Genomic DNA, 23,497 nt, shown 5'->3' on the forward strand with positions numbered 1-23,497 from the left:
TTTGGAGTAGATTCATGATCATCTCTGCAATGTCATGCCTCCCACCACCTTCACTCTGATTGTTTAACTTGAGGGGATCAAAAGGCACAAGGTGATATCCAAGACCCTGAAAAGTATACATTCTCCCGGACAGGTTCATGTGTTCAGCAGCTCACAGCAAGTCTGTCACTGAAAAATCCTCAACCCAAGTGAAGAACTTCAGCTCCACACTTCAAAACAAAACAAAGCAAAACACCCCCAACCATTTGGATAGATTGCCAACATTTAAAAACATCAAATTTCACAGGAAAAGCTGGAATTTGGGCTTCTCTGGAAAGTCAGAATATCTGCCAACACCGGGCCTGTATTCCCGCAAGGCAAGAATTGGTTGGAGTTACATAGATGGTACGTATGCCCCGGTCCCCACCATTCCCTGTTGTCCCTGACACTGAGGGCACAGGTCAGCTGCTATGTATTATCTGTATTATCATCTTGAGCTGCTGTTTCTCTTATACCCACTTCACTCCCTCACATTAGAAGACCATGTAGAACAGGGCTTCTTACACTTGGGCAGACATCAGATTCATCTGGAGGGCTTGTTAACACACAGATGGTGGGGCCTAACCTCCAGAGCTGCTGATTCGGTCAGTCTGGGTGAGGCCTGAGAATGTGCATTGCTAACAGGTTCCCAGGCCATCCTGGGAAACACACTTTAAGAGTGGAGTAGGGTTAGGAGCCAGACTGCTTGGGTTCACATCCCGGCTCTGCCCCTTACCCTTGCCATGTGACCTAGAACTAGTGCCTTAACCTCTCTGTGCTTCAGTTTTCCCATCTGTAAAACAGGAATCACCTTGGCTGACCTTATAGATCCTCCTGTGAGGAGCTGAACAAGCCTGACACTTACGAAGGTCTCAGTGGTATTACTGTCACCACCTGTGACATTACATGCCTCCATGTAATGGGTGTTTGTGATCCTGGACTTGCATTGGTAGCAAGTGCAGAACTTTTGGTTTTCACGTCAACATTTTTTTTTTTTTTTGGTAGAGTTGCTTCATAATTGGGGTGTGTCCAGAGAAGTGTGTCTTGCATGAGAACATCGTGTGTCACAGTGGACAGAGGATTTAATACAGCTGTCCTGAAGGACCCCCTGGGGGTGAGAAGGATGGGGAAGGAAAGAAAGAGACCCCTGCTCCCTGCCCCGGGTAGTACAACCTGAGGAGGGCCAGGCTCTGCTCTGGGCCCTGCTGTGTCCTTGGGGAGGATCCAGAACCGTGTAGGGAGGCCCCATGCAGAGAGTGCTGGGCAGTGCCTCCTCTGATCCCTGCCTGGCAATGGGGGATGCATGTCACTGATGACCAGAGGAAATAAACAACATCTGGGCTCCCGCCTGCCCACTCAGCCACCACATATGGGAGGCAGTCTCTGCCACTGGATGATGGATCAGAGGAGCCCCCGGCACTTTCCTGCCTAGGGGGCAGATTGCATCATCCCCAGCAAGGGATGGGCCCTGGAGATGACTCCTGACTTTGAAACTGCCTGGGGCGAGGAGGGGGGGGCGCTAGAAGTGTACAGCCCACCAGACCCTTCTCAGAACCCAGGAGGGAACCTGGAGGGCCTCACGTTTAGCAGAAACGTTGAGGTGGTTTTGGCTTTGGGGCCTGATAAACCACCACTTCCTGGCGGGGTGATCTAAGGTAAGTGCCTTCGCTACTCTGAACCTCAGTCTTCTCTTCAGTAATGTGGGGACAATAGTAGCAATAACCTCTAGGTACTTGTAAAGATAACATGAGATCATCCACACAAAGTGCTTTGCACAGCTCATGGCAGATGAATGAGCGCTATTTTATTACTTGAGTCACAGGAGTTGCACGGAGACACCGGAATGTGCTCCCTCACATTCCGAATGTGGGGCCCAGCTTGGCTTGTTCTCCTTCAAATGTCCATAGACTTGCACATTGCAGGTGCCCGCTATTTCTTAAATGAATGAATGAATAGTGGCTTAATAAACGTTCTCCAAAACAGTTCTTAGGGAGCCTGCAGTCTCGGGAGGAGCAGGATCTTACAGTGCAAAGAATGCCAATGATGTCTGCCCAGCCGAGCTCAGAGCCAAGTGAAGGACCCAGGCAGGTGGGGCTGGGCTCAGGGACTGGATTCAGCAGGGCTGTTTTCTGGAGAGGCCAATATGGGGACAGGAGCGGGACTAGTTTGTGTAGAAGGATGAAAGGTTTTTAAGAGAGGTGAGTACAAGATGATATATGAGTTGGTGGCATGAGGAAACTTGGGCAAGGAGCAGATAGCAAACCCTTGCTAATGTGTCAATACACGACCCCTAAAGGGTTAATGGACAAGACCCTCAGCGTATAATAATAATAGTCACACATCCAAAATAGAGGCTTTTTATCCTTTGCCTTCCAAGCCCGCATCTCCTGTCCATCTTAGACCATGGCCAGTCCACTCACAGTCAGAAACCACAGTCATCCTCTCCTTTTCCCTCATAGCCTTTATGCAATCGATCGTCAGTTCCACCTCTGCTCTGAAATATGTCTAGGATCTGACCACTTCTCTCCACTTACTGTGCCGTCACCCTTCCCCTGTCCAAGCCACCGTCACCCTGCAAAGACCCAGGCTCTGTGCTCCCGACCCTGCTCCTGCACCCACCCTGCTTCGGCCACGCTGGCCTCGTCCTTGCTGTTCCTCAAACACACCAAGACCACCCCTACCTCAGGGCCTTTGCACTTGCTCTTCCCTGTGTCTGGAATGCCCTTCCCACATTCACCCACAAGGCTCATCCCCTCAGGTCTCCGCAGGTATGTCCCCTTCCCTGTGAGGCCTCCCTGACCACGGTACCTGAAGTAGCACCCACGTCTTTGACCCCCCCATCCTGCTTTGTTCTTCTTCATTTATCCCCACCTGCTTTGTGTTACATTTGTTTGTTTGAGGGTTTGGTGTCTCTTTTCCACCACTGAAAGGTGAGCTCCAGATGGGCAGAGGGAAAACCCCAGCAGCAGGAACAGACGATTTAGCACCTGGCTTTGCTCACTTAAATTATCCTAACGAATAGGGCACATCGCTGCCTCATTCTGTTTTAGAGCTGCTGCAAAATTCATTTAGGTGCTATCATACCCATTTCAAAGAGGAGGAAAGTGAGGTCCAGTGTAGTGATGCTGCTTGCCTGAAGTCCTTTAGTAAGAGGTGCAGCGGCTAGGCAGCCCCGGGCAGTGTGACCACAGGACCCCGCCTCCTGGCTGCCGTCACATCCCTGCACCCCCTTTAATCCTCCACACAGAATAACAGCCCCTTATGAAGGCCTTGCTAAGTTCCCAGTGCTGTGCTAAGGCCATTGCTCCCTTCAATGTCCATTTGACCTTAACAGAGAGGACACTAGCCAACAGTGGCAGTATAGGTCACCCCAGGGCTGACCCCGCCCCTTCTGTGTCTCATTCCTTCTCAGTATGCCTTTGTTCAATCGGGGTGAAATGCCGCTCTCCCCGTCTCTCAGGTCTCTCCTAAACGCTGTATGAGTGATTTTCTGGCCACCCCCTAGCTGGGCTTGGAGAGGTGGGGAACAGCCCTGCCCCGCCCCAGTCACTGATGAAATCCACAGGGAATCCTTTCAGACACTGCTTTACACAGGTTGGGGAGGTGGGGAATGGAGGATGCTGCAGAGCCAGCGTTCACACCCACAGCTGTTGTTTCACAGCCCATGGTGAGCTTCAGATTTAAATCCTCATCAGAATCACCTGGGGCTGCTTATGGAAAGCAGAGGTGCTGGCCACCTCTCAGTATATGCTTGCTGTTGGTTTCAGGCTTATGATGGTGTGCCTGGGGTCATCTGTGTCTAAACATGTGTAATCTTCAAAATCAGGGCTTCCCAAACTGTAGTGTGCATACACAGTGCCCAGGGACCTTAGGTTCAAACGTAGATTTTGAGGCTAAAGATCTGCGTGGGACCTGAGATTCTGCTTTCCGACAGAGCTCCCTGGGGGATGCTGGTGGAGCTGTTCCCCAGGCCTCATTTTAAGAAGCCGGGAGGTGGGTGCTGTTACTACTCCTTATTTTGCAGGTGAGGAAACTAAGGCTCCAGGGCTAACAACTGTAGGAGAGCTATACAGAGTCTCCAAACTCCTTCTACTGCTCACCACTCATTGGAGGGGTATTTCCCCAGGTGGCCCAAGTTGGGAACGGCCCCTGCTAAACTCAGCATGGCAGAGAGGGGAGGGGTTGGGTTTGTGTGTGCCTCTGGGACAGTGGTAGGTATATGCTGACCCATGAAACCCACATCCAAAGGATTCTATTGCCTGGGGGTTGAAGCATGGAGAAGGCCTCACTGCAAGCTGGCCTGGCCCTTCCGGTAGGTGGGGGTGGGGCATGGACACAGTCCAGAGCAGGCATCCCTACCCCGATCACACCAAATCTCTGCTTCCCCATCCCTCAATGTCCCACCCTGGACCCACCAAATGTTTCCCCCCTCCATTAGCCACTCATTAAGAACAGTCACATTGCTATTCCTGGTGGGAGCCCTGGAGACACTGAGAAGCCCAGAGTGGCCACAAGTGACCTTCAGAAAATCATAGTTTTTTAAAACTAAGAGTCATTACTGGATCCTTCATCATGAGGCAGGCTACGCTGGAGGTAGGAGCAGCCAGCTGAGGCCAGGAGGGGGGCAGAGAGTCGTTTTCCAGGGAGATGGGTTTTTCTAGGACCGATTTCCCCAGAGCTCAGTACCCTGTTATCCAATAGAGAATTGTCACAAAGCTGCCCTGAGTGTGAAACTGTCACAAAATCAGTCTGTCTTGGAATTGTCACAAAGCTGTCTTGTGTATATAAAGTGTCATAAAGTTGTCAAGTTTGTGAAATTGTATAAGAAATTGTCTTGCAATTGTCCCATATGTGAAACTGTCATGTTGTCGGGTATGTGTGGTTACCATTCTTTTGGAAAAAATACGGAGAGGACAGTTTCTTTTCATGTTATAGGGCTAGGCATGCTGTGTGTGAGTGGCCTTGAAATGCTCTGTGCCTCAGTTTCTTCTTCTGTACCTACCTCATAGGGCTATTTTGAAGATCAAATGCATTTTGCTCAAAACAGTGTGTGGCACACAGCAGGTACTCAAGAGATCTTACTACCTCCTCCCAGCGTGCGCGCGCGCGCACACACACACACACACACACACACACGAATGCAATCTTCCTGAAGCAGGCCTGTTTCTGCTTGCTCGTGGCTGTAGTCCCCGTATGGGCAGAATAAGAAACTGCCTGCTATACAGTAGGTGCTCGGTGAGGACTTATGGGATGGGGAATGGACTCGGGTTTTGGCTTCTTCCAGTTTTGGCTCTGTCCACAGCGGGGTGGGATGCTCTGGCTGCGTGATCTTGGGCAGGTCTCTTGTCTCTCTGATCCTCTCTGAGCCTCCCATGGTTGCTGTAAAGCACCCTGAAACCTGTGTATAAAGTGCCTGGCAAGACTGGGGGCAATAAACACTGGCTGTTACTTCCCTTTCCTTTCCCAGGGGAGGTTATGAGTCCTCGGGGCTTGTTATGCATGTGAAGGCTTCTCGTGGCTCTTGGGGAGTGGGAGGCTGTAAACACTTCAGCTTTGGCTGAGTGAAAGGCTGACTGCAGCAGTTAGGACCACGGAGGGACACATCCAGCCAATCTGGAGACCCAATGCCACATGCCGGGGGTGGGAGCGATGCCCACTGGTCCAACCCAGGAGGCCTCCCTTGAACCCCAGAGATGATGTGAGTGCTAGGATTTCAGGAAAGGTGGGGGAACTTTCTAAGACCTGGAAAGCCCATGATTCCTAAGGTTAATCTGACTGAGAAAGGCACCAGGTTTCGCAGTCTGCTCTACAAATGACCTCCTTTATTCTGCCATGTTGAAGTCCCGCAATGAACAGAGCTCAGGGGTAGGAATGAGGAAGGACCACAGGTCGGCCTAGACTCAGACTCATTGTGTGACTTTGCAGAGCACCGCATCACCCCATGCCTCAGTTTCCCTAGCAGAAAGACAGAGGATGGTTTCGATAAGGGACTTTTGAACTTTCTTTAGCCAAGAAAACCTTCTTTTTCCCCAAGATGAGACATGGTATGGGAGCTCAGCTAACAGGGCAGGTAAGAGCTAAGCGGCTGTGGCTGAGGCCTAGATGGGGATGATCTCAAGCCCAGTCCTTTTGGTTTCCTTTGCCCACTTCTGGAGGCAGCCCCTGAGGGCATGGAGAATCTCTCAACATCCTTTGAACCCCAAAGCCCCAAAGTGCCAGTGGCAGGAGAGGTGGTGGAGCACTCTGGAGCAGTTAAGAGCAGTGGCTCTGGAGTCAGACAGCTTGGGTTCAAATCCCAACCTACGCTCTCTGAGCCTCAGTTTCCCCATCTGTAAAATGGGGATAATTACTGTCCTCATGGATGGTTTAGTAAGTTGGTGTGTGATACTCAGAACGGGGTTTGGCAGATGGTAGGTACATGGCAGTGGGATAGCTGTGAGCAGTGTGGCGGTCTTACATAGCCAAACTATGTTGCAACAACCCTATGAAGTATTATTATCTCCTCTTACAGACAAGGAAGTTAAGGCACAGAGAAGGTAAGTAAGTTGCCCGGGGTCACACAGCTGGTAAGTGGCACTCTAAGATCCAAAGCCAGGCAGTCTTAGTAACTGGTAGTTATTATTATGTGTTGGAAAGAGCCTTGCCCTCAAAATAGGTCCAACATAAACCACCCCCCCACCTCAAAAAATTAAGCTCTAAGGAAGCTTTAGGTATACGATCAGCGACCAGGGCAGAGAAAAACCTGGGGCCCCACTGTCAGTTAGCAACTGGGAGGGGGGCTGGGTCTAAACCTCAGGGCTGGCTGAGGCAGGCCTGAGTCTGGCCGTCACACCGGATCCTCTTGGCATTCCAGAGACAGCCCGAGCCTCTCTCATTCAGCAGCCAGGGGACCTGGAGTTTGCAAGGGGTGACAGAGAGTCAGGAATCCAGTTTGGGCCTCCAGCCATACCAGGCACAGACTGAGCATCTTCAGGGCCCTATTCTGGGCCTGGCCTCTCCCCACAGGCTCCCTCCCCCTCTCAAACACTAGTAGAAGGGAGAGAGCCCAGATGTGGACCCAATGAGTTCTGTGGGTCCTCAGCAAGTCCCTCCCTGCTCCGCACCTCAGTTTCTTCATCTGTCAAGTGGGTGGTTAAAACTGGTGTTTGTAAGGGTCCAATATCCATCCATCCATCCACCCATCTGGGGCGGGGGTATTTCTTAAATGCATACAGTGTACCACGCCCTTTTCTAGACTCCAGGAATGTTAAGGATGAAAACAAAAAACAAAAGCCCTCCCCCTTGGCTTTTATTTGAATCATTGAACAAAGCTAAAACACAAATCACAGACCTTTTAGAAAGATGCACAAATTGGTACTAGATTGTGAAGGTAAATTCCCCAGGCACTTGGCGCCATGCACAGTCCCGGGGCACGCTGGGCGCTCTGTAAATGTTTGTTGTCTGAATGAATGAACAGGACTTACCTCCTGCTCCAAAACTTGTGGCTAAGGGTGGAAACAAAGTCCGCATCCTTCCTCACCCCGCCCCCCGCCACCATGTTTAAAGAGAGCTGCCTCACGAGCATGGAATTGGGGCCAGACACCCCCTCTAGGACTTAGTGAGGGGGGGGCCAACTCTCTTTGTGCCCTTCACTGCCTCTCCCTTCATGGCTTCCTCCTTCACCACTTCCCCCTCCACCACCTCCCCAGCCCGTGTAAACAGATATCTGAACAGGATTCAACAAGGATTGCGCCCCAACCCCCAGGGGCTGGGGCAGAGCAGAGTGTTTCCCCCACCTCCCTAAACCCAGGTGAAGTGGAAAGAGAATCACTCATAGTTTGGAGGGGATCTGAAGGCCATGGAGATGGACATTTTATCCCCTGATTGGACACACACTTGCTGACCCTCCCCATGTCTGCTGGAGAAAGTGGAGAATGAATGAGAGATGCAGAGGAGTGGGGCCAATCCTAGGGAAGCCTGCACTGCCACCATTTGGCCAATTCTCTGTCCGGGTCAAGTGGACACTGAAAGAGGCAGTTGAACTTGATTCGAGCTGCAGATTCCCCACCTAAAGGGGCAAGAGGCTACGGCAGGGGACCATGGGGTATTGAGGGAGCTAGGAAGATCCGAACAGGTCCAGCCCATGCTCCTGCCCTAATAAGTCACACCTGTGCCACAGTTAGAACACCTGCCACACACGGAGGGCATGGAGGGAGGCAGACCACACACGGAGGGCATGCTGCTCACTGATGATGGGGCCCTGAGTTTTCTCGGCGCTGGGAGTCGTGACGTTACAAGAGCACCAGAGAAGTAAGAGACAGCTGTCCCTGTCCCCATCCCTTTTTCTGCTCCCCAACACACAGGGAAAAGACAAAGGGAGGGAGCACGACACATCTCCCCACAGGGCAGATCAATGGAGTCAGGAGCTAGGTCAGTGGTGGGAAAGGAGAAAGCTTTGAATTAGACCTATATTTTTAAAATGTAGCCCTGGACTGGGCTTTTTAGTACTAGAAAGCTCTGAGATCTGCTAAAACTTATTAAGGATTGGGTTTCAGAAACATAATGGAGAATTAGAGAAAATAAGTGCACATGTCATGTTTGTAACCTTCTGTTATGTATTCAACTGATCATTAAGCCAGGTACATACAAAGTAGGCCAAGGAGTACCATCCTTAATATACAAAGAGCTCCTAGAAATCAATAAGAAAAAACGGGAACAACCCAAGGTAAAAAAATGGGCAAAGATAATAATTCAAGGAGGTAATTCAAAGAAGAAAGACAAATGGGCCAGTGGGACACATGAAGAGCTGTCCCACTTCATTAATGATTTTCAAAATGAAGATTAAGACAACAATGAAATATTACATGGGACCCACCAGACAGGCAAACTGTAAAAGATTGACAGCATCCTGCGCTCCATTTTGAGAAGGGAATTTGGGCAGTGTCTATTCAAGTTTAAAATCTGTACCGTGAGGTAGTAATACCATTTTAGAGATGGTGCCCTGAGGCTCAGAGAGGGGCAGGCACATGTTCAGAGCCAGAGTGGGTCACTGGGAGGCAGGGCTGGAACTCGTCTCTGGATGGGTTCCTTTGGCTTTTATCTCTGGCCAGCTGGTCCTTCCCGTCTGGCCTTGTGCACAGCCTGGCCTCAGGCCCCTGGCCCCTGACTGGGGAGGCCAGCCCCGCTATACCCATTGTTGTACCTGTTCTGTGGCTGAGGATGGCTGGGGCCTTGCTGTTCCAGGTGACATGTCTCCTATCATAACCCCTTCCTCACCATAGACGAGGATCCCAGTCAGTGCTGTTCAGCAGCAAGGAGGAGAGCACGGAGGTGGGAACCCACAGCGTGGGGCGAGACAAACCAGTTCTCAACTCCCAGATCCACACTTCATTCCCTGGAGCAGTTATTTAACCTCAGTTTGCTCATATGTAAGATCGAGGCAATCACCCATTCACTGGAAAAAATCTTGTTCCTTCCACAGATATTTATTGAGGGCCTGCTATGTGCTAGGCACTGAGGACCCATCAATGAATAAGACAGGCCTTCCCCTCATGAAGTTTGCATCCTAAAGGAGAGATCATTGAGACAGTGACAGGGAGTGAAGGAAAGTTAAACAGGGTGATGGGAGGAGGGCTTGGGCCACCAGGAAAGCCCTTGCTGAGACACACAAGAAAAGCATTCTTGGCAAAGGGACCAGCAAGTGCACAAGTCCAGAGGCTGGAAAGAGCTTGGCGTGGAAGAGGGCAGTGAGGCCAGAGTGCAATGAGGGGTTTGGGGGGTGTGGTAGGCAAGGAGGTCTGAAGGGAGGGAGGATGGAGCCAGACCCAGGTGTGTGGATGGTGCTGGATCTTCCTGGAAGCAAGACGGGAAGGCACGGTGGGGTGCAGGCCCGTCTGCCTCAGTTCCCTCTGGTGCTGAGGGGAATGGACTGCAGGGGGCAGGAGTGGGAGCCAGGGGCAGAGGCCTGGGGTCAGCCAGGTGGTCTGGACGAGGCTGGTGGCTGTGAGAAGCAGGTGGGGAGGATAGACAAGCGTTGCTCATGGGTTATTATGAGAATTAAAAGGTAAATGGCCTAGTCCATGGTGTAGCGTGTAGCTGGTGCTCAGCAGATCTGCTACCTGTCCTCACTCAGCTCTGAAAGGACCCAGTCTGAGAATCCCAGACTGCGTCTGCCCCATAGCCTCCTTTGGAAACGCCCGAATCGCTTTCACGTCTCTCTCATCGGTTCCGGTTGTGCCTCCTTGACCAGCTGTTGCCTCTTGACTTTTGCAGGCCATCAGGAGGAGGTAGTTGTTCTGTGTTCCCTCTCATGGTTTGTAAGCAGCCCCACTGCTCAGTTGCACACCCTGAATCCACTACACCCTTTCACCCCCAAACTGGGGTGAAACCTGAGGCCCTGCTTGGGGGGCTCTCTAAGTCACTCTCAAAGTTGAGATGCCACCTTGACCCTGGAAGGCCCTTTGACCTCTCAGAGCCCCAGCGCCTAATCTGCAAAACAAGACTGATGCTATCCAAAGTTGCCTGGAGGATAACGGGAGGCAGTAACCTGCAGAACACCCGGCCATGTGTCTGGCTCCATGCCTGAGAGCCAACCTTATCCTCATGCTCTGCCCTGGGTTTAGCTAACCAATTCCTGGCACAGTGAAAAAGAGCCAGAGCCTCAGCTTGGCTTCCAACCCAGACTCTCCGAGGGCCGTGGGAAACTGGCTAAGTGACTTCACCCACCTGGGACCTACTTTCCCTTTCTATAAAATGGGTATCAATGTTCTAAGGTGGTGGGTAGTGCACACAAAGCACCGAGCACATTGTAGGTGCTCAATAAATGATATGATGCCAGTGGGGAGGAATTGAATGAAAGAAGGGGAAATAGGCACCATGTGTGGTGGGGGCGTCAGGAGCACAGGGAGGTGGGGGCTTTGACAATCTTGGCTTTACCTCAGAAACATCTCATGGCTCTGGGGCACTGTCTCCACCAAACCAAAACCCAGGCAGTCAGAGAGACTTGGGCTTGCACTTGGACTTGGAAATTCTACACCCACCGTCAGCAGGTCTCAGTTTCCTCATCTGCAAAATGGAAACCATATCCTTCTTGCTCATTAAAACCAGGGTTAAGGGCTGGAACCAAGATGGGCAGCTGCCCCTGCAGATGTGGGTCTCTGAGCTCTGGCAGATCCTCACAGGGACCAGGACAGCAAATGGGCAGAACCAGAACCAGGATAACACTGGCTGGGTGTCTGCTGCTGCTCGAGTTCTTGTGTCAAATGATTTCATACCCACCACAGCCCTACAAAACTGGTACTTACCCCCAGTTTCATGGATGAGAAAACTGAGGCTCAGAGAAATGAAGTGCTTGACCTAAGAACCCACAGCGAGGTGAGTCAGGTAGAAGGCAAACCAGAGCCCAAGCTCCTAACTGCTGGGGGACGTGCCTCCCTGCTGACTCCCGCCCGGTGGCTCTCCAAAAGCAGAGAAATGTCATTGAAAGCCATACGTCTCTTGGGCCCAAGCTGTTTGTGAGGACTGACAGGAGCAGGAGTTATTCCAGACAGGAGGAGAGAGGGCTGTGAGAACAACTCAGCGATTTTCTGTCTGAATCTGTCTGCTGCAGGATGAGCCCTTAGCAGCACTCTGCAGACCTTCAATAAAGTCTGCTTTACGCAAAAACGTCCTGAGTGTCTGCTTTCTTTTCCTCTGGGGCGGTGTCAGGGTTGTTGATACAGAAGAATAAGACGATCCACAAAGTGAAGCGATTCAACCAAAAAGCAGCCTCAGGAAGATGTCTGCTTTTGACTGAATGCTCAGCGCCTGCGGAGGACTTCAAGCCAACTCACCTGTCCCCAGGGGCAGGGGCTCCAGCTGACATCTCTCCTACTATTACATTAAGACTTGCTCTGCTGGGCCTGCCTCCTCCATCAGTCTGGGCCCCCAAGGACAGGGTCTGGCTGACAGCAAGTGTTCAGTCGATGTGTGCGGACTGCAATGCAGTGATCCAGGGGACATTCAGGAACAAGGGTAAACAGAGATGTGTCACCTGCATTTGAGATTTCCAGTAGCGTCCTTGGGAAGGGCCGAGGGCTGCTACATTAGGACTAGCAACACTTGTCAAGGAAGAATCGCTCACGGGAAGGTGGTCCGTGAAGGTGGCGTCAGGGTGTTCTGCTCAAGGAATAGAGAATTGGGGGCTCATGCTCTTCTTAGGAGACCTTTGTATAGGACTTTTAGTAAGATCAAGAAGGACAGACCATAAGGCAGAAGGACTCCCTTCTTCCCCCAAAACCCTCACAAGATTTGACCGTAAAAGCAGCACCATCATAAATGATTTCTATTCTCCAAAGGACATGCAAACTTAACAGATAAGTGTCAAACTGAAGAAAAATATCTTCCATATCAAAACCAACAGGGGATATTAATATAGCTAGTGCAAAGAAGTCATATAAATTGACAAGAAAAATTCAGGAAATCCAATAAAAAAGTGGAAAAATAATGTTAAAAAATGAAAAAAAAAGTAAAAAGTAAAAAATTAAGATAAGAGGAATAAAATTAAAGAAAATAATTTAAATTAATTAAAAATTTTTTAAGTGAAATAGCATTTAAAAACTAAATTCAATGACAAAATAAAAACTTAGCAAAATAAAATTAAGAATAAAATTAAAAATTTGTAAATGTAATAAATTACATTAAAAATTAAAAACAAAAACTAAAAATAAAAGGAAAATGTTTAAATAAAATTTAAAATTTTTAAATAAATAAAATAAATTTTAAGAGTAAAATAAAAAATCAGCAATTTGTAACAATTTAAAAAAATAAAAGGAAAATAAAATACAAAACAAGAGCAGGGTCTTGCATGACTGATGCTGATAATGTGCTATGAATTAAGGAGTCTGATTGACTGCCAGAAGCGGGGCAAGCAGGGAGGAGGAAGAAAAAACTTGTCTGAAAGGCAGCATCTGACTGGATTTTTCCAGCCTGTTGTGTGCAGGGGGTAGGCCAACAGGCCCCACCATGGCCTTATCCACAAATAGCCATCACATCATTTATACATTTGTAATGTGCTGGCAACACATACACACACACACACACACGCCCTTTCTTTCTCACTGCTGTCCTCTTTCATAGAGGAATAAACAGAGGCTCAGAGAGGGTGAGTCACTGTGCCACAGACACACAGCACTTAGGACCACCCTACCTCTGAATCTGGGCTCCTCAAAGTAACCATCCTGTGATGATTTAGGTCTTCCTAGGACTTTAAAACAGAGGCAGGGACATATCTGACATGATGCTGGAATGTTCTGAACACTAGAATGAGCCAATCCCCCGTGACTCATGACCATTATCACCATTTAGTAGGCACCAACTGTCTCCCAGGTGAGTTACATGCAAAATCTTCTTGGTCTTTAGGACAACTATATGATATAGATGCTATTATTGTCCCCATTAGACAACACTACCAATAGACAACACTGAGATTCAGGAGGGAAATATTTTTACCCAAGCATGGCAGCAGCAGAGCTGGGAGCTGAGCCCAGGCCTGCCACAGCCCAAATCTCACCCCCGATGCCTGGCACTGGACACTCTTCATAGTCACTAACTGAGCACTCCCTATGTGCTAGGAATGCGTTTCATGCCCCATTTTGCAAATTAGCCAACAGAGGCACAGAAGGGAGATATGACCTGCCCAAGGTCACTCAGCTAGTGAACAGTAGAGCCCATGGCATTTGTGACAGCCCGCTGGCCTCCGCTGTTCATCTGGGACTTGCTAGAGACAGCTGTGCCCACTTGCTAACCCCAGAGCAGGCTCTGGAAGGGTAGTCACAACATTCCTTCTCTGTGCGTCTCCACCCCTGCGGATGTGGGCACCGCTGACAGGCTTCAGGGAAAGTGGAGGCTCTGGTGAAAGGGAGTGGTTTCCCTATGTGGTCTAGGTCCCCCAGGCTTGGGAATGCCTTTCTTTTGAGCTGGTGAAACAGTGAAACAGACCACCCCCCACAATGGTGCAATGTAGCCCCCGCCACGGATCACAGTGCAGGACCTTATGAATCACGCAGCATTACTACAAGAAATCATTCCATAGCAGGCAGTAGTGGCCCGGCCAGAGGCAGCAGTGCCCAAGAGGAGTGAGCTTCACCCATCCATGGGAACCAGAGCATTCCCCATGGGACCTGGAGGAATCCCCAAGGGTGGGCCAAGGGCATGTGTGTCCTAGATGGTGGTACTGAATGCCGCACAGGGCTAAGAAAGGAGGGTCTGGCCATGGAGACCTGGGGGCACATCCCGTCCTCTCCCCATCCTGGCTGTGTGCCTTTGGCAAGTCAACTGCCCTCTCTGAGCTTGGAAGGCCTCCTCTGTAGAATAAGATCAAACCAACTCACGGGTTATTATGTGGGTGAATTGGGAGAAGGCCCGGCAGGGTGGCTATGCACCCAGGCTTTGGAATCAATTGTCTGGGTTTAAATCCTGACTTTGCCAAGCTTACTTGCCAAGCTATTGGACTGAACCATATGAAATTGCTAATATTTGGCTGTTCTTGACCTATAAAAATGGCAATTTCATATACTTCAACTAATGACCCTCGCTTAATGCAGTTTCCTCCTCTGTAAGATGTGGATAATAAAAGTCCTTTGACAAGTTGCTGTGAGGATTAAATAAGGCTGGGAGGTACCTGAGCTCCGTAATTAGAGCTTGGGCTCTGGGACCAGGCAGGATTTGAACCTTGGCTGTGTGAACTTGGGAAAATTACTTAATATCTCTGTGCCTCAATTTGCTCATCTGTAAAATAGGGATAACAGTACCTACCTCATAGGTTCATTAGGAAAATTTAATCAGTTCATACGTATAAAGTACTTAGAACAGTGCCTGACATTGTTAAATAAAATAATACAAAAACATCTGGCATAGAATAAATGCTCAACCAGAAAACCAAATCAAAAAGAGAATTTCTAAATCTTTGGTGCCAGTGAAAATTAAGTATTTCTTTTTTAAATGTATATTTTCAGGAACATATATGTGTGTGTCAGTATATAGATGAGAAGTGTGCTCCTGGGTGTTCACCAAACCCGGGGCCATTCTGTGTCCTCAGTCCCACAGCCCGAGGCTCTGAAGGAAGGAGTGGCCCCGAGGCCGTGGTGGCTCTATGTCTGGCCCAGACCGCCTCCAGAACCCTCTCATGGACCCACACAGCCAGGCCACAGACCCTCTGTGAAACTCAAGTAACTCTAGAGGCCCCTCGAGGCTCCCGACCCCGGCTGGCCTCTGGTTGTTAAGAAACCTCTGCAGACAGCCTTCCAACTGTGAACGGCCTCTTGGTTCCATCCTCTCATCTAACATTTATCCTAAGACCTGGGAGAAAGGCAACACGGACAGGCATTCCCAAGTCACACGAGGGGAAATTGAGACTCTGAGAAGCTCTAAACCAGACTTTCCATCTCTGGGGCAAGCTGCCTTCCTCTGCCTACCCAAAGCCACCCTCACCCCTATGTCTCCTGCACCCAGCTGGGGGACCTTGGCTGAGGAGCTTCCCCACCTTGAGGTCGGTCCCATTTTTACAAGTGTTGGTCTCAAAGGTCTCAACTGGCGTTTTCAGTCCCGATGTTCCATTATTCATAACCTTCTCCAGAACTCCAGAGAGAAAATGAAAGTTGAACTGCTCTGTAAACTGTAAAGTGCTATATAAATGAGAGGGTGGTTAATGGCAGGATTAGATAAGTTTTCTGGAGAAGTCTATAGTAGGCAGGGTTTGCTCCTGTGGTTCTGGAATCAGGAAGACCCAGGTCACACAAATACATGTGCTAGGTGACCGTGGACAAGCCAGTTCCCCTCTTGGCACCAGCCGTCCTCTTCTGCAAGGGGACACGGGTTGGTGAGGATCAATGTGGAAGGAGGACGAGAGATGGTGCTCACTGGCTGCTCAGGGGTGTCTGCTACAGGAGGATGTTTAGGCCCAGGGGATCACGACACCTTCCAGGGCTAAAATCCACACACCTTGGGAAGGAAGCGGCTTTCATATCCAGGGCCATTAGAAACAAGCACATGAACTAAGGACCTGCAAACTGTGTCGGGGGCAGTCTCTGCTTATTAAGGCAATTTGGTGTCACCTCTGTTGTTCCGGAGCCAGACTCCCTGGGTTCACACACCTATTGCTGTGTGACCCACTTGGCCTGTCTCCCCATCTGCAATATTGGGATCCCTCTAGAACCTTCCTTCTAGAGGTGTCATGAGGATTGCATTGGCTCAGCTGGTACTGTGGCCTCCATACTTTTATAACAATGGTGAAAATTACATTTTCTCTTACTTCACACGGTACAGAGTACACACACACTCATTCGCATATCCCTACACCCATGTGCACGCATGTCCACACTTGCATACACATGTGTGTGCACATTCACCCACTCGCACACACATTCACATATATGTGTGAATTCTAACACATTCTCAAAATACTAATTTGTCTTAACACTTGCAATGCACTTTGATATTTTCTAAAAAAGGAGGTTGGCAAACTATCACCCATGGGCCAAATCTGGCCTGCAGCCTGTTTTTGTATGGCCTGTGAGCTAAGAAGGGTTTAATATTTTTAACGGGGTGGAAAAAACAAACAAACAACAAAGAAGAGAATGTGACAGATCACATATGGCTGCAAAGCCTAAAATCTTAAGTATCTGGCCCTTTACAAAAATGTTTGCAGACCCCACTCTGTTTTATTCTATTCTATCCCGTTCTGTTATGTTTCGTTCCGTTCCACTCCATTTCATTAAAAAATGCTGGCTGCACTTTACTAAATTTATTTCCCTGATCTGCTGATGGGTTGAAAACCTCAGTTTGAAAAACTGAGTTAATGCAAGCTTCAGTTTTTTCACTAGATGGAAGGATGGAAAGACGGATGAATCAACAGGAGACTGATAGACAAGATGAGGCAGGTGAACAAAATGAAGAAGGTCACCTTATCCACGTGACGTCTAAGACAAGCAATGTCCCATCTTTGAGTTTTAGATTCCTCAGCTGAGACTGGGACCACCACTGACCTGCCTCTCCAGGCTGGGCTGAAGGGGCCGCGGGATCCTGTCCATGTCATTTTTTCCGATGGATCCTTTCCTAGCATCTCAAGGAGACGCTGGGCCCTCTGACAGCCAAGATGGTAGAGCGCATCTCTGAGCTTCAACACGTAGCCCAGGGCCTGACCCAGAGGTAGGGCTCGATAAATATTTCTTTGTGACGATGGTAACAGGCGAGTGGATCCGTGGTCCTCCGTGACGGACTCTGGCCCTGCCTGCAATCAGACCTCCAGTTCCTCTGGCCACACAGCTCCTTGAACCCTTCCCACATGGCCAGAGCCTCCCCTCCTCTTGCCAGAGTCCCCAGCCCCTACCCTGCTGCCACCTATGCCTGACAAAAGCCTAAATCCTAACCCTCTAATAAGGCTCCTCTCAGATGCCTCTGCTGTGCAGGCCTTGGCAAGTCATTCACAAGATTCACCTTCTATTTCTATGAACAGACTTTGGTGCCTCCAAAGGTCTGGGTCACATCCCAGCTCAGCTGTTGGAAGTTCCTGGGCAGGTCACTGCCCCTTTCTGAGCCCCCCTTCTGAGTTCCTTTGTCTGGGAACTGGGTATAACACAAGGCAGTTCCATAGTGAGGATTTACAACCCATATGCAGAGCTCCTGCACTTGGCTGGTCCTCACTAAGTGGTCTTAAGGGTCTCCTCTAGAGGCTGGGTGGGGGTTGAGTGATTTCCACCCATGGGAGAGGCAGGTGGGTTGCCTTGGGAGCTAAGGGCCATGGGAGGTGAAAACAGCATGTCCTTTGAGCCCCAAGTTTGGCTTCAGAACTGGTTGCAGAGGGAGACAGCTGGTGAGCAGAGCTTAGTTTATTGAGCACTTACTATGTGTCAAATATTCTGCTTCCCGTTTCTCAACCAATCCCTATTGTACGAAGAAACCCCAGGCCAGAGGGGCACAGGGACTTGCCCAAGGTAGCATTCAACTGACACACAGCACCATTCTCTGAGCGTTTCATATGCAGTTCCCATGCCTCACTCAGCCCTTTAGAAGATTGCTTCCCCTTCCAGAACTGCCCCTGACATGCATCGTCTCCTGGTTTCACCTGGATGCCAGTGTTTAAGGGGACCCGTCTTGCTCTGGGCCCAGCCATGGCCCTGACCTAGAGACAAGAAGCGGGCTTCTCCCTACTGCCTCAGGCACCTGCTTACCTGGTCTGAGCTTCTGTCTCCATGCACAGGGGCCTGCTGCCTGCTTGGCCATCCACACAGGGCTTTGCAGTTTACAAAGAATTATTATATTCAGTCCACCTAACAAGCCTCTGGACTGGGCACTGGCACAGTCCTTTTTCAAATAAAGGAAAAGAGGCTCAGAGAGGGGAGGGGGCAGAGGTGAGATTCAACCCACGAGAGACTCCCCTCCTCCCAGTCCAGGAATCATCCCACTCTGCTGTGAAGTGGGAGAGGGAAGTGGCTGAAACCTTAGGAAGCACCTTCAAGCATCTTCCCTCTGAGACTGTGCAGAATCTTTCCAACTGCCAACAGGGTATCTACAATTGTTCCCATTTCACAGATGTGGAACCCTGGATAAGAGAAGGCACGTGGCCTGCCCAAGGTTATACACTAGAGCAGGAGAAGGCTCAGGATTTGGAGCCAGAGCTATCTGAATTCCATAGCTCCTCCCTGTGCCCCTTGCTGCCTCAGGTCTAGAAGGATCTAAAAGCATCATGAGCATGTGGGGGCCTCTTGCTTCACAATCTTCCATCGGGGAAAGTCAGGCACAGCCTATCTTCTCCTCTTTGCCTAAACGAAGCTCTGGGTCGGGGTTGGGGGTGCAGGCCAGAGTCCCCTTAGCCCCTCAACTGTCCCATTGCCAGGACACCCCAGCATGTTTTAAGAGAAATGTCTCCATCTGGTTCTGATTTATTTATACTTAATTAATCAAAATATTGTTTTGTAATAGACACTTGAGATCCAAGAACTTTCTCGAGGCTTTTTTTCATTCTTTCTTGTCTTAGACACAGAAAAATTGGGTTTCATCAAGAAACAGTGAGGCCGAAGCCTGAGGAAGTGTGGGTCTGTGGGAGGCAGGCCGGAGGGTGATGGCTCAGACGGGGTGGCTGCTGGGACCTGGGAGTCGTTCCTCCTGACCTTGCAGGAGGCTGGGACCAAGGATTGAGCACCGAGGGGAGGCTGGGGGAGGGCACAGGAAGGGCATCCCTCCACACTGGCAGCTCCTCAAGGGCAGGCTCCAGGTCTGTTCACCTTGCATTCCTCCTGGTTCTCAACACACAGCCCAGCACAGAGTCTACCCTATAACACTTGGCTGAAGGAACAAGTGAATGAATGAACGGACAAATGAAGCACTGCCAATACCCTGGTGCCTTCAGAACACATTCTCCTGCTAGTTAGACCAGAATGTCAAAGCTGGTAAGTTACTTAGGGATCTCATGTCTTATGAAAAATGGTCTTTGAAGTGTAATTCGTGTGGGAAAGAAAGGTCCTAGTCTGTATCCTCACCTCTTCACCATAAACGCTCTGCAGTCAAGAAATATGCTAAACCCAGCATTTCCCAAACCTATTTGGCTAGGATTCCTATGGCCACCTTGTAGAACATGCTACAGGAAGGGTTTTTCTACCTCCCAGCCCTCACTCCAGTGTCAATGGGGAAACCAAGGCTGTGGGTGGTGGTGGTGGGGAATCTACTCACCCAAGATCACCCAATACAAAGAGGTGGGGGGTGGGACTGAAATCCACGGCTACCTCCATTGCACCTGGCTGACAAGTGGAGCCACAGCCTCTCTCTGAAGATGCTGGGCTGGGAATGTGTGTGTCCCACACACGAGATTAACTACCATGGGGAGGGGCGCCAAGAGCCTCTTCACCAAACTGGGGCTGCATCAGGAGTAACCTGCCCGACCTCCTCACTGAGCAACTGGGAATGGTGGGCAGGGACTGGAATTTTTCTTTATTCTCTCTCTCTCTCTCTCCCTCTCTCTCTCTTTCTTTTTGGTTGTATGTCTTTTTAGAGATGAAATGCATCTTAAAGATCTAAACCAACTCCTCTTCAGATGGGGAAACTGAGGCTCTGAGAAAGGCAGACAACACAGCTCAGAAGACACCTCAGAGTCCTGTCAGAGGGATTGGGATTCCGCCTGTTTTGCTACTTTACCTGCTGTGCAACCTTGGACAATCAGTTTCCCTCTCTGAATCTCAGTTTCCTCATCCTGAAATTAAATATCTCCCTTTTCCTTTGCTAGGCTGTTGTGAGTAGCCAAGGACAGAATGGACAGGAAATGAGAATGACTAATACTAACAAGTGTCCACTAAGAGCCTGTGCACTCGGCTACTCACTTGACATGTGCCCACTAATTATCCAGTCTTACCCACATCTGCCCCGTGAGTTACAGACTTAAGATTATTATTCCTATTTTATAGAGGCGGCAACGAGGAGAAAGTTTTTATTTTTTATTTTTTGTCTTTTCTAGAACCAAGAAAGATCTTAGAAATCTTCAAAAAGACCCTCAGAGAAGTAAACCAAGACTCAGCGAGGCAAAATGACTTCCCCAAGGTCACTTAGCTGGTAACTGGGGGAGCCGGGATTTGAACCCAGGCAGTTTGACTTCAGAGCCCGTGCACTTAACCACTAAATCATGGCAATTTACAGAGGCATGTCCCTAGGAGGTCCCTATGACCCCCAGCTCACCGGAAGCCCACCTAGCTCTCCACTCCCTGCGTCCCTCTGTCCAGTCACACCTGGGATTGGAGCCCTTGGGCCACAGTCTCCCTGCCCCACCCAATCCCACCTCCCAGTCCTCTCACAGCCCCTCTTTGCTTCCTGCTCTCCTCCAGGAGTGATGGTGTCCACCTGTAGGACTGTTCACTCCAATGGACTAGGAGCCCCCAGAGGGCAGACTCTCATTCTCATTCCCAGGTAGCCTTCCTCAGACCTAACACCACAGCTGAAAAGAAAGAAGGCACCAGGTCTTCCATTCACCTGCCGGACAATTCAGCCAAGTTACTTAACCCGTCTGAAACCTGGCATCCAGCTTTATAAAGTGGGATGACTGCCTATGTTGTAAAGATGTAGTGGGGATTCCCTTAGTGTGTGGAAAACCCTTGGCACAGTGGTGGGCATTCAACTATTGATTCATAGACTGGCATCCAGAGGTTGAAGGGTGGCCTGGCTCAGGTGGAAACTTGCTGGCCCGCTTGCCCTCCTCCGCCCGTGGGCTCTGCCAACCCTGGCTCTGCAGCCCCAAACCCACCTCCTGTTTTGACTCACAGTTAGGGGTGGTGGTCTAGGATCCTGAGGTGAGGGTGCCAGGGGCCCCTGGTTTTTTGCCCCAGGTACATTTATAGTCTGAACCTTGGTTCATCTTCCTAGTAGCCCTAGGAGGTCAGGATGGAAACACTTAGACTCTTGAAGGGGCTCGACTTCTTCCAGGTTATCCCCAGAATAAAGGGACTCAAACTCAAGTCTCAGGTCTCCCTGTGCTCTTGAAGCTCATGCCTTAACCCGAAGGAGGTCCACCAAGCATCACTGACTTCTCAGAGGTGACACAGTGAGTCAGGGTAGGTAATGGGATTGGGGCATCTGGACTTCCAGCCTAGGGCTCTTTATGTCACCTCCTGGCTCATCATGGATGCTTGGGATGGCTTCTAAGCCACTAACTCCATGCCCTCGTCCCAGTGCCCTCCAGCGGAGCACCCTGTCTTTGCATTGAGCCACGCTCCTTCCTTCTAGCAACACTGCTATACTACAGGGAGTGGGAACAGTGAGGGAGCCCTGCCAGGACCTTCCCCCCTTGGAGAGCCTGCTTGGTTCACTTTTCCGCAAAGGACGCCCTTGGGGCCTCCGTCTCCCCATCTGTAAAGTGGGACTGTTTGGAGGAGTCAATGGCCCAGGGCACCGGACACTGGGCAGATGTCCCAAGTGCCATGCCCTTGTCTGCCCCGCTGCGCCTGCCCGGCCACCCTGCTCGGTGGCCCTTGTACCTTGTTTTTTCCTTCGGTTCAGGGGAAGCATGTCCGCGGCGTGGGCGACGAGCAGCAACAGGCAGAGTGGCACCCGCATCTGGGCAGCCTGGTCCGGGCAGGCGCGGGGCTCCTGGCACCCAGGTGGCGCCCGCGGGGGCTCCCGGGGAGGCCTGACGGCTGGGCGGCGACCCAGCGGCGGCACGGCGGGCGCGAGGGCTGCTCCTGGCGCTCCGGGCGCATCCGCAGGGCGCGGGGTCGGTCCCGCCGGCAGGGACCCGCTGTCCGCTCAGGCGCCGGCAGCTAGGTCGAATGAGGGCGTCGGCGGAGCTGGGACTCTGCTCTGGCGGGGAGGAGCTGGCGGCGGGGCGGTGCATTTAACCCGCTCCCGGCCCGCGCGCGCGGTCTGGGGGTGAGAGGGGTGGGCGTCTGTCCAGCCGCAGGAGGTCTGTCTGTCCCGCAGGCCGCGGTCTGGCGTCGTTCCCGCCCATGCACGGTCCCTCTTACGTACCTACTGCCATCTAAACCCAGGTACAGACACAAGGTTGCCCTGTGAACCACATCCCTCTGCTCTCTGCGCCTCCTCCCACCCCACTCCACGCCTCCGATTTTCTTTCTCCGCGCCTGGCCCTTACTCCTTCACTTGCTCTGTTTTTCTCTTTCTGTCTGTCTCGTGTTCTCTTTCTCTGCTGCCTCTTCCCTCACCGCCCCCCGCCCCCCACTCCCACCCCGCCCCGTGTCCTGTTCCTTCATTCTTTCTTGCCAACGTTCTCTTCACTCTGGCTCACTGTTTCCGTCTCCACCTGGCTGGTCCACTGGCACTGCTTTCTCTCTGTCTCTTCGCGCCCATCTCTCTGCTCTCCACCTGCAGAGTGAGGGTGTATGTGGGGCTCCCTGCTGCCTGCCTGTTTCTCTCTGCTCTGTCGCTTTCGAAAGAGTCCTGAGTCCCTTCTGGCCATTGACCCTGAATTTTTCTTGCACAGCCTGGCGGAAGCCCCTAATCTTTGACTCAAAGGAACCAGCACCTCATAAATTCTATAGTGAAGGGGCTGTGGAGCTGGACTGTGTTTTCTCCAACCTTATCTACGGGGCTGGGAGCAGTTAATTTCATATTAACCCTTTCAGAGCCAAATCCCTCCACCCACCCACCCAACTGCACACTCCTGTCTTTTGGTGCCTTACCCACTAAAAACAAAAACAGCAGTAATAATGCTAACTATCATTTTTGAGGCCTATATGCTTGGTGCCATGTTAAGTACTTTTCACATAATCTAATCTTCAAAACAATCCAGTGAGGTTCTATTCTGACTAGCCCCACTTTACAGGAGAGGAAATGCAGTTCAGAGAGGCCCAATGACTGCCCTAAGGCCACACAGCAGGTCAGCAGTCTGCCTGGGTTCGGTGCCTGCCTTCTTAGCCACCACTGGGACACAGAGGAACGGAGCCTTGACGTGCTCCTGCTGAGCAATTGTCCTTCCTTTTTACTATGTGTGTGGTTTGATCGGAAAGAAACAGAAGGTAAATGCTGG

General features: G+C 50.7%; 1 protein-coding gene across 1 annotated transcript in view; it reads right to left on the reverse strand.

Moving 5' to 3' along the window:
• The window catches only part of RSPO4 (R-spondin 4), a 38,031-nt gene extending 15,432 nt beyond the window's left edge, over nt 1–22,599 (reverse strand). The window contains exon 1 of the mRNA XM_088789211.1: nt 21,990–22,599. Coding sequence (XP_088645337.1) covers nt 21,990–22,068 — 79 coding nt within the window. The 5' untranslated portion in view covers nt 22,069–22,599. The remainder of the gene's footprint in view (nt 1–21,989) is intronic.
• Nucleotides 22,600–23,497: the final 898 nt, after the last annotated feature.

This window comes from Rhinolophus sinicus, chromosome 13 (assembly GCF_057876585.1).
Source record: "Rhinolophus sinicus isolate RSI-liver-muscle chromosome 13, RSI-T2T, whole genome shotgun sequence".
NCBI lineage: Eukaryota > Metazoa > Chordata > Mammalia > Chiroptera > Rhinolophidae > Rhinolophus > Rhinolophus sinicus.